The sequence below is a fragment of the Parasteatoda tepidariorum genome, chromosome 6 (genome assembly GCF_982258835.1).
Source record: "Parasteatoda tepidariorum strain Cologne lab strain chromosome 6, Ptep-v5.0, whole genome shotgun sequence".
In the NCBI taxonomy this organism is placed as follows: domain Eukaryota; kingdom Metazoa; phylum Arthropoda; class Arachnida; order Araneae; family Theridiidae; genus Parasteatoda; species Parasteatoda tepidariorum.
Window position 1 is genome coordinate 44944277 of NC_141760.1, and position 12326 is coordinate 44956602.

The window sequence follows — 12326 nt, forward strand, 5'->3', positions numbered from 1 at the left end:
CATCAAACTCTGCAGACCTTGTGATACACACTGTAAAAATAAGATCTAAACTACTAGAATCTGGTACAATTTGCCGCGTTTTCGGCTCTATGAGAGCAGTGAAAGGCTTGGTAATTTTTACTGAAGCGCTTTGGTAAAGATTTTTGGTAAAATTATAAATAAAGTACTGTTTTATAACGTGTGATGAAAATTTAGTAATTTTATCGTGATATAGCATAGCATAACAAACGTTTATTCGATTAAATTTATATTTGAGTTTTGTATTTTATACTAAATTTGATATAATTAGAACTGTAGTTTTGAAAACCGGAATTTCTGGTAAGCCGTTACCATATAAATAAAAAAATAACCAAATATTCGTATTGTAACCAAATAATCGGTTTAAATATCGTATATTTTGGTCTTACTAAGCATATTTTTTTTTCCAGAAATATCATTACCATGCAGTACGATTATTTTATCAGAATTTTTTCCTTCGGGTGTAAATCATATTATCCATTTCTTTATTATATTGTCAGAAGAAAATTTACCATGCGCACACGCGTGCGTATATTTGTAGCGTTGTAAGCAAAAGGGGACACAGCCTAACAGCTATGAAGTTTTACTAGAAGGTAAATGTTGACTCCTATTTGTACACTTAAAAGCAGGTTTTTCAAAAATTTTTGCTTAAATTTTTTATACCTCTTTTAACCATTTAACTTTTTAATAATATTGTAATTACAGTGTCCTTTCTAACTCATTATCACTAATTGAGATATCGAGACGAGGTTGAGGTTTAACTGGTTGTCTTGAAGTCTTAATAGTAAATTTTTTTCACGTTTTTAACAATTTCTTCTTTAAAATTTTCGATTGAGAATTTTGACATTGTTTAAGATCTTACAAAATTTTATCGTATGTCAAAATTATCTCAGTACGTAATGTCCAATTAATTTAAAACCGTTTCTCCATAATAATTTGTTATGTCAGCATGTTTATAACTGTTGCTAACCGAAAATGTGATCTCTCATTTTTGCTGTTTCACTGTCAAGTAAATTTAACTTTTTAGTTATCGAAACATAAACTGTAAAAAATTCCGGATCAAGTTGCAGTTAAAAGTACAAGCCAGTATACTTTTAGTAATGTATTTAAAGTAAGATGTCAGTACTTTTCACCATAAAATCCATTTTTCCAGTAAAATTTAAGATAAAATTTGGCATGCCCCGCAATTTTTATGTACAGTAATATTTACTGTAAAATCACCGAATCACTGTAATTCAACAATAACTGTAAAAATTTCGCTATAAAATTTCACGGTGAAGACAGATTTTACGAATGCCGCATTCAGGTTGTTAGTACTCTTTACCCCAGTGTAGTAGTTGGTAGTATTCTGCTTCTCTCTTTTCCATTTGTTATGACGAAATTAGAGTGTAGTCGTAGGCCCGTAAGATAGAACTAAGCCCTTAGAACAGTGCTACCAAAAACGTCCATACACGTTCTACCAAGGTACCTCTAAGTTTTGCCTTCTCCCAGTTTCCATTTCAATTCGATCTTTCAAATTTTATGCTTAGATGCTCCCTGTTAATCATTCTTAAACTATAGAATGAAAAAATTACGAGATTACACATTTAATTAGCAATACCCACAGAAAAAAACTCATTTATGAACCTAGAACGAAGCAGACGAAATCAACAGGATCAGTGCAATGCTTTTGAGCGGTAGACTCAGAGGAGGATCATTTGACTGCCGAAGGCAGTTAATTGGTAATAAAGATACTACTTATTCTATAAAGAAAGTCTTTAAAACCGTGGTAGCTCAGGGAATTGAGCAGTTCTAATCCTAGCGGTTGCTGATTGATACGAATTCTGCTTTTACACCGACCACAGTGCTGACGTAATATATTTTCAGTGCTTAGAATCCCCTTGCCATCGGGCTAACCGTGGAATTTTTCCGCGATTTTCCAATCTATGTAATGCCTATGTGGGATAGGTCCATCAAAAAGTCCTCCACGAAGGCTAATTTGCTCCACTGCTTTATCCAGGAGTTCCTTGTCTTCTGGGTTGGGTTAAAAATTAGAAGGCTATGGAGTCAAACATTGTTAGTCTTAAACTCAAAATTAAGTCCGCAGTCCAACACCAGTTATAAAATAAAATAAAAGGAAGTCTTTGTATAAGTTTTTTTACAAACTTAAGTTGGGTTCTTTTTATAAACAAACTTTGACTCGACAGTAAAATATCCAATATCTAAAAAATAATTTCATGTCAACCTCGTGGATATACTCAAACCAGTAGACTAAATGAATTAAAACTTGCCTTCTAGTTCTCAATTAACCAACTTTTAAAACTAAACTAAATGTTTGACGTGCGAATAACTGTACCTAAAATGGTAAAAGAGTTATTAACTATTCGTTCCTTTTGTTTCTGTATCATGCTAGTTTCTTTGACGAAACAGAAAGTTTCAGTTCACTAGTTCCCCCTTTCTGAATAATTTAATCTTCTCCTTTACTCTAAAGCTTGTCAACGAAATTCCATTCGGTCCAAGTAACGGTCACAGTTGTATTGTATTCTCTTTACCAATGGCTAATGTGTTTTCTTTGAGTCAACGGGTATTCTACCTAGAAGTAAATGGATTTTTCAGAGTCTTAACGGGAAGACTTTGAACTTAAAAACAAAAAAAATGGGACTTAGAGAACAAGTAAAAATATCTAGATACAGGACGAGTTGGAATCTACTTAAGTGATTAATGCGAAAGCTAATAGAAAATAAAGATGTACGGTTTTAAAAAAATAATAACTTCGAATTTGTTTCGTTGTAGTTTTGTGTTGTTAAATCCCATTATGGTAAGTCTTGTAATTAGTAGTTCGCAGAATAGGGTTATATTTTGTTTAAGGGTAATGTATAGTTTAAGTTTTAAAAGAATTGAACTCTTTAATTTTAAATGAACAGAACATCGCTTTAAAGTTTATAATGCTTAAGCCTAACATTTCTAATAAAGTCATTTTAATAAAATCCAACACTTTCACTGTTTTATGTAAAAGATTGTAATAAAATTTATTAAAAATAAGGATTTCACTGATGAATAATAGTGTGGAATTTTAATGAATATTTGTAAGTACATTTATGTAATACATGATTTTAAAAAATTCTTTTAATTTATAACGGTTTTTTGATAAATGACTTTTTATAGTACTATCCTTAGATTTTTCAGTATTATGGAAATTTGTGTCTTAAACTATTTTCTAAAGAAAATTTTTAGAGCAGAAAGCCTTGAAAGGAAATTTTTTTATTTATTATCCCTATTTTTTTTTTTTTTTTTTGCATAAATACGTTTCTCGTTATTGGAATTTTTACATTATTCTAACATTTTTGCAGAAGAATAAAATTTAATGCTTCAAAGTCGTTCACAGATTTTTTTTAATGCAAAAATTTTATAAAAAGGGAAATTGTTTTACATTTATTAACTATAATTTTTTCGAAAAAAATTCTTTTTTTCTACTTGGTAATGATCAAAATTATAAAATTTCATACAGAACATGGCTATAAAAAAATGAGATAATGACTTTTACGCTCTTTGATTTCATCAATGCTTAATTGATAATCACAGCATTATAAACGATAAATTTAAATTCTGTTTCTTTTATAGAAATGTGGGATCCTGTGGAGTTCAACATCTTATAAATATAAAGTCTTCCTAAATGATCACAAAACGTTGCGGCATATTAATAATTAAATCGAAAAATTTATAACCGAAAAACCCTTAAAATGTCAATAACATCTTAAAATGTTATTAAACTTGGAAAAGTTATACGTTTTTTCGATTCGTGCCATATTTAAAAAAAATAGAATCTTATTTGCTACTTTAAATTTTTATGAAAAGAACTAATTTTGAATTTCACTTACCCATTTTCGTTGTTTTCGAAAACTAATATTCCTTCAACATGTTTGTAGTCTCTTCCGTGTTTAGCACTGCCTTCCAGAGTTCGGAAAGGTATTATCACCCTTCCTCTGGCTCCACTGCAACGAGAAACTTTCAACCTGAATTCTCCCACCGATTCTGGCACTTCTTGAGCCACATCCTGGAATCCAAATACTCCACTGTGATCGTCATCTAGGATCATAACGGTTGCAATGCAAGGAGTCGCCAATTCAACTGGAAACCTTGGTGGACCTAGTTGTCCTGGAGAACCATTCATAGCTCTCATAGGGATGGCATCTGGTTGATTTAAGTACCTTGGGTTACTAAGACGTACATAAAAGTGTTCATCTTCTTCAAAAATATCATCGTCGATGACAGTGATAAATATCTGTTGTTGTGCCTCACCAGGACGAAAAATAATTGTCCCCGCTAATGGTTCATAATCTGATCCAGCCTCTGCAGTGCCATCTTCTGTTTCGAAATCAACGCACACAGAATGTAATAAATCCCCTGATCTTACTACCGTCACTGCGAATTGACCAACACTTTCCATGACTGTGTAGTGCGCAGGGTTAAAATAAATACGACATACATCATCTTTAATAGTTTCTTTGGATTCTTCTTTCTCTGGTTCAGGCTTTTCCAGCTTCTTTTTTATGAGATTGCCTCCTCCGGTTAGCTTTTTGGTGGCTTGCAAACGGTAGAAAGCTCTACTTTTTGGTCCTTTTTCTAAGATTTCTTCTCGAGCCATCAGCTCTAGTTCTTCCATCGTTTTCTCAGGATTCTTATGCCTAAGATCTCTTAATAACTGTATATATTCTCGCCTATGTTCTTCAAACTCTTTAACCTCTTCGTTCTCTTCTTCGTCAAAAACTTTAAGTCCATTGGTGGTGCTGGCTTTGACACCATGAGTGCCCATTTCTACTGCACCAGCAGGTTCCCCACCTTCTCCTCCTACAATAACCCCTCTTTTATTCATTCTGTACTTCTTAGAGAGGTACTTGTAGATGAGGAGTCTACGGTCTGCTATGTAAGCAGTTAAAACTGTGGTCGGAAAAAACAGGAAGGTCACTATTCCCTCCCATACTTCTATAACTCCATAGGAAGACCAGGTAAGAATAAGGTATAACCATATATAGGCAAAAACACTCCACGTCATAGTCACAAAGAATACCCTCAGATGTTTTATCTTTCTGTGCTCATTGCATGGAATGGACCAAACGCAGATTGCAATTATTACAAACATATTGAAGGCAGCACTACCCACTATGGTTCCTGGGCCTAAATCTCCAGCTTCGAACCCTTGACCTGTAACTTCAATAACTGAAAGTAATATCTCTGGTGCTGATGAACCGAGTGCCATGAGTGTCAAGTTTGAAACGGTTTCGTTCCAAATACGTACACTGATGGTTTGCGTTTCTCCGTTTGGCTTCTTAATGACCACTTCTTTTTCTTTTGAAGTTATGACTTCAATGGCTGCCATAAACCGGTCTGCTATGATTGAGACCCCAACGAATATGTATACTAAGGCTATGAAGTAGATTATACCTCTCGCTACTACATCACCTTTACTTAAATTTGTTGTCGGTGTCCATTTTGGCAAAATTAACCCGTCTTTGCACTGAGAATAATTAGAAGCTTCAACTAATTTCATGCAAGCAACTAAAAATAAAAACCAAATAAAGTACTTTGTCATGACCATTTTCAAATAAATAAGGTTTCGGAATTAAATTTATTACTATCTTCACTACCTTAGAGTATTGGATATAGTTAAATTCATATTACTATTAATGTTAGATTTTAATCTCATACATATTTTTACAAAATTTAAAGTTTAAATCTCTTAAATACATAGAAGAAAATATATTTAGTAAACGTGTATCTATTGTGAGCATTTTTATTGTAAATGCTCTTTATTTTTACACTAATATTAAAATTGAAATGGCATTAAGAAAATTGGTTATCAGAGAATTTAAATTTATTTTATAAATTTAAGACCACAAAATAACATCTCAAAATAAAATTAAAAAATTAAACATAAGAAATTTTTATGAATATTATAATTTATTTTAAATACGAAATTAGCATACTTATGACCTTTAAAATTTCTCTACCCAATATTAGATTTTGAAATCTGAAATTTCTTTATTCTCGTATAATTCTTTAAGCGAACGTAAAATTTAAATTTCATTAAATTTAAGGGAAATAAGCGTTCAATTTATGTTATTGACAAATAATTAATTAATTAAAACTACAACAAAAATTACTTAGAATTTTTCTGGAAGAAAAAAAAACTAAAAATAACTGATGACAAATAAAAAGCCTCAATTTTTTTGGAAAGCTAAATAATTATAAACTAAAAATAAAAGCAATTTATTTTCACTGACGAGCTATCCCGCCTCTTATTTTATATGTAATTGATTTGGCTTCCCTTGTGGATCAAGGAGCATTGAAGCGGTCGATGAAACACTGTCCCTTTTATCTTTTTCCAACATCGTTCATTTCCTAAAATAATGGCCTGTCGATTTTGAAAGCAAAATTGATGGCCACGACGATGACCTGATCTCGTAAAAGTATAGTTTCATGTTTTTTAAAAAGAATATTCTTTTTTTCCGGAATTCCTTTCCGTCTTCAGAGATATAATTTGTGAAGAACCTAAAAAAAAAGTAAACATGAATCAGTAATTTTCATCACGAAAGAAATATTTTTATTCACATGATTTAAGATTAGTAGATAACAATAAAAAGTGCATTTTAAATTGCAAATTAGCTTTAATTAATTAATGGGGTATGTAAAATTTGGCATATTTTAGTGCAAATTAACGGCATTGCCAGTCTAATGTATTTATAAGTTTGTTGTTATTAGGCTTTTTTATTCCTTGTACTACAGCGTAACTTTCTGTAGAATAAGGGGGTTATAATTAAGAAAGTAAATACCTAAAAAAATTAGATTGAGCAAAACTTATATAATTCTAGCTTTGATTTGAAAATAAGGGGGAAAATTAGGAAGACTAACTTCAGTTATAACGAATTTATTATATAGGGTTCAACATTCATAAACTATTCTTACTCTTTAATACATTGTGTTACGCCAAGCGCTCATAATTTTGATCTAGTTGCGCTTGTATGATTTTGATCTAGTTGCGCTTTCTCTAATTATGCATCAAACTTATCCTTTTTCTCAATCGATAGCAATATGGACAAATATAAGACATGTGCCTATTTATTTATATCCATTTTTACATTATGTCAGTTCTATTTTCAGTTACTTAAAAATTTTATAAACAAAAATTCAGATTTTGCTTGAAATCAAATACTTCACATTAACAATAATGTGAGGTATTGTTATTAACTAATAATGGATAACAGAAAGGGAGTTTTCTTTTCATTATTGGGATAGTTTTTGCCGAATAACTGGGTTGTACCTTGTTTGTTGTTTCGTTACCACGAATCTTTAGATTTTTTCTGAGTGGGCTTCTTGGTTCAGGCTAGGTTACAAAATGATTTAACAAAAAATATGTTCAATTTGAAAAACATATTTTTATTATTTTAAATTTTCTAAATGAGTGCTTAAACACTTAGTGTTTTATGTTAAAAAGTGTAAATTGAGTACTACTTTATGTTTGGTAGTAGTCTTTAAACATTTCTTTATTCGCTTCAGAAATTTACAAATTGGAAAGAACAGTAGACGTGTGCGCAAAGTTACCAAAGAAAAATGGAGAAACAAATGGGATAAGCAAAACTAGACAAACCACAGTAGCTGAAAGAGAAAAAAAAAGATGAAAAATAAAACAAGACAAGCCACTGTGGTCGAGAGTGGCAAATTTGGGTAAAAAACTAGATGCACTTTAAAATTTAGACTTATGGAACACAATAGATATGCCCGTTATAAAATATCCGAAAATTCATCAATTGCTGCATAATGTTGATATCTTGAGCATAAATTCAATTTCGTCAATGCAAAAATAATGCTACCCTGGTATTTTGTTTTATTCATATGAATGCCGATTCTCTTGTTTATGACATTAGTTCCTAGCTACCTATTCTTAGCGCGTGGAAACACATTTTACCCTGATTTTCTTTTCTCGGTCAAAATGGAGTATTCGGTTTTCTTCCTCTCTCGGCTACTGTAGCTTTTCTAGTTTTATTTCTCACTTTCATTTTTCACTTCCTCGTTGGAAATTTTGCGTTCTATTTTATTAAATCACTCTTGCTTCTTTTCATTCCCATCTGGCAAGTCTTGAAAATGACCACCTATTTTTGAGAGCTTAAAACATTTCGACTATTATTTTCAATTTGTATACTTTTGAAGCAAATGAATTTTTTAATAACTTTCATCTTACCACTTCAGTTTCTGAAGATTATTTATTTAATAGTCTTAAACATTGTTCTTTTTTTAAAAAAAAAGTTAATACACCTGTGAATGAAATACTTACTGGAATAATCTTAAGGATTATAATTTACAAAATCATATCTTACAAAGACTTAACAAAAACCATATATTACCCAACAAATCTTTACTAGTCTATTCAGACAAAAGAAAACAACGTTCGATAAGGAAAAAAATGTGGTGTTCCATAAATCTAATAATTCCCCTTATTCGATTATACACCTTTATAGAAAAAGAACTAATAATGTTTTTGTTGTCTAGAAACTTCAGAAGAAATCCTTGGATAAGATAAATAAACCAAGTTGATCTTTAATGCACTGGTATAGGTTTTTCTTAGAATGCTCGAATTATACTCATAACATTTTTTTTTTATAAATAACAATGAAAAATAATTGTTGAAAATATAAATATTTACTACAAATAGTGTAAAGGATTTACATACATAACACATATAATCTGTTGATTTGCATAAAAAAATTTAATTTTGCATCAGTACATAGTTTTGAGAAATATAATTAAGTAAAATTTTTATGGCGGTTAAAATGTTCCGAGTGCAAAGGTGCAATTTTCATGGTTCGACAGATACACCTAAATTATGCATAATTATTAATACTTTATTCGGACAAAAATACGTTTCTTTCTCTATATTAGCTTGTCTTTTTTGCACAGGATGTTAAAAGTAGATTCCATTTGTTTATTAATAAATTGTATGTGAGCTATAAGTTTGAATAAGTCTCGTTTTATTTTTCAAAAAAATTATGTTCATTTCAAGTTGCTACGACGATATGATGGAACAGCGGAGTCAGAAATCAAGGAAAGTTGAGAACAACAGAATATTGAAACTCCTGATAGAGTCTGGCAACATTTGTAATCAACAAGGACGTGATATTAGGAAGAATTTGATATTTTATATGAAGTATAAATAATAAATGAATAGAATCTATTTTTAACGCAGGATTTGAATTATTAACAGTATAAAAATGGGCAGTAATTGCATTTTGGTAAACGTAAAACTCCACTTGTTTAGTTAAACAAACTGTGTAGAAAGTTTGGATTTTCTAAAGTGATTTTTACATTCTATCTTCTCGTGTTATTTTTCTCGCAAAAATTTGTTCAATGTTGAATCTTAATACGGTAAAAATTTGATGTAATCTTAATAAGATTATTAAATATCTTAATAAAATCTTATATGTAAACCTTAATAAGATAATTTTAACAACATTTTTGTTTAATTTTAACCACAATGCTGTGTAATCACGTTAAGAAATATGATATTATGGTTCAACTTAGCATGGTATTAAGGTTGCTACAAATTTGAACGATAATCTGATGAACGCGCTTTAATTTTCCAAAAGTGTACATATATCTCTTTAGAACTAATTGCGAGAATCAGATTATTCTAAAAAGATTCATCTCATGAAATACTTTGATTAATCTAATATATATAATTCTGTTACGTAGCTCCCAAATTTTCGCTGTACTTCTTTTCCGCCGGTGGCAACATTTGCTTTGTTTTGTTTACGTTACTATTTCTCTTACACGGCGAATCGACCAATGATTGCCGCTAACAATGTCACATGCCAAATCTAGCTGAGGTGGCTCAACATATAGCGCTTTTGAAAACGGAAATAATCAGAGAGCATCAGCTGCGGCAATCTCATACTATTAAGCTAGGCTGAAGTGAGTAGTCTTTGTCGATAGATCTCTATTTTAGTATTTTGTCGAAAGCGTTTTTTTTTTTCACGAATTTATATATTACGAATTTATTTGACGATTTTTGATTTACATCACGAATTATACTATAGCACATTTCTAATAGGTTTAACGAATTACATGTAATTTATTTGAATTCTAATTTATTTTAATGACTTAGTATTTACTAAAAAGATGTAATTTTTTAAAAAAAAAAAAAAAAGTTTTTATATGGATTTGAATGATTGTTTTGAATTCTTAGAATTTTGTGCATTTGCAATGTACCTAAGTTAGAATTGAGCGAAGCGAGCTTGGTTTACGAAGCAAACCATACAAGATTGCGTAGCAATTTTCGGGGGTTGGCGAGCGTTAGCGAGCAGGGGGGGCAGCCCACTAGTTATTTATATTTTTATAACTTTTCTAACGGCAGACACTGAACTTCTCGTTCCTCGTCACGGACGATGCCAAAAGTGTTACCTATTTAAAAGATTTTGTATTGATACCTACGTGACGTTTGGTACCTCCGTGACGTAGGTTTACAGTGGACACCTGTAAACGTAGTTCACGGAGGCGAGTAACATTTGCCACACCCCACTGTGAGATGGATGGGTTCGTGAGATGGACCACATTCACACATCACACACCAGAGCACAAGACGCAGCGAGAAACATCCATGCCCTGAGCAGGATTCGAACCCACAACCATTGGATTGCCTTCGTAATCAGGCACGCTGATCGCTGAGCCACCTGGTGGCCTTTTTATATCTTAATTTAATAATAAAGAAAAATAAGGCATGAAAAATTTATAATTTTGGCCAAAATGGAAAATCTCAATTCAATCTTTTAAACAATTTTTAAGGAAGAATCAAATTAAAAACACTTCCATTTGAAACGTTTTTTAAATTTTTAATTGGCAAGTTTTATAGGAAATGTGCATTAATAATGCCGAATTAAAGAAGTTTTAATAAAATGAAAATTATTATTGTTAGATGCCAGAATACACAATTTGTAATTAATCCAGTGAATCTTTGTCAGAAAAATAACAATAAAATATACTTTACAAAAACAATTTTAAATCGTAAATAATACAATTGAAAGGAAAAATCTATTCATGATACCAAAGTCATTTGTCTTTAAATCAAATAAATAATTATTTGTTACGAATTTTATTAAAAAAGCAAGCGACATCTGATTGCAAAATGCAACAAAAATAAAAATAAAAAAGATTATTTTCTCAAATTAATAAATACTATTTCATGAAATAATTTAAATTAAAAAATTTATAAAGGCTGTCACCTGACACCTATCGTTTGAGGCGTTATTCAAAATAATCCAGCTATGTTAGTAGGCGTCCTCTGCATTGCAGTCTTATTCTATTTTGAATGTGGGGGAGGAAAGTTGAAAAACACAATTACGTAGGAGTGAAAATATTTAAATAAAAGATAAAGTTTCATCGGAAAAAAAAGGAATTTTTCTCTCAAAATTGACATTGAAGCAAATATAATGTTACCTTGTTAAAATCATAAAAAGAGTAGACCCACTTATAACGACCTCAGATTTAACGATATTTAGGATTTAATGCAGAAAATGGAGTCTTTAACTTGGTACAATGTTATAAATAGGGAATTCCTCGCCAATGTTAGCATGTTTTAATATTTTACGTTTTATAAAAATATTTAACCGATGCCACACTGTAAAATAATTGAGATCAAATTAGGGTATAAAGCACTGACAGCCTGAGTTCAACACACGAAAAATCCGTTTTTCCGTAAAACTCATTTTTACTGTAAAATTTTATACAGTAATATTTATTCAATTTCAGTTTTTCAGTGATTTTACTGTAAATATTCAGTAGACAAGTGGTTGAGGGGTTCAGTCCTCGTCGTCCCTACACCATATTTATGAGAACCAAATGTGTCGTTTCCCTCTCATAACCTCTATAATGCTAATACTACTACTAAAACGTTATATTATAGTAGAAATATAATATTGTAGTGATATATTTCTTAGCAGGTTAGGTGGCATGTGTCATCCTTTAAATTATTTCAAATTACTCGAAAATACGAGGCGCATCCAGAAAGTAAGTTTCCCGATGTTTTTCCCTTTAAAGTAAGCGTAATTAGCCGTGTCAATTGCGCATGCGTAACAAATCTATCACGTATCAATCATATGCCCGCCTCGTGCCAGTAGCGTGGTAGCAGTGGTCCGAAATGGAAGCTCTTATTCCTTCTCCCGCCGCCAATGCTCGCCCACATACAGCTCGACGCACAGCAGCTGTTTTGACGGAATTTGGCTGGGAGTGTTTGATCATTCACCCTACAGTCCTGATCTTGCTCCCAGCAATTTTAACGTTTT

At 31.3% G+C, this 12326-nt stretch overlaps 1 protein-coding gene across 1 annotated transcript in view; it reads right to left on the reverse strand.

Moving 5' to 3' along the window:
• LOC107447225 (sodium/calcium exchanger 3) overlaps positions 1-12326 on the reverse strand; it is a 297552-nt gene that overhangs the window by 146809 nt on the left and 138417 nt on the right. Inside the window, exon 4 of the mRNA XM_043039409.3 lies at positions 3876-6546. Coding sequence (XP_042895343.1) covers positions 3876-5593 — 1718 coding nt within the window. The 5' untranslated portion in view covers positions 5594-6546. The remainder of the gene's footprint in view (positions 1-3875; positions 6547-12326) is intronic.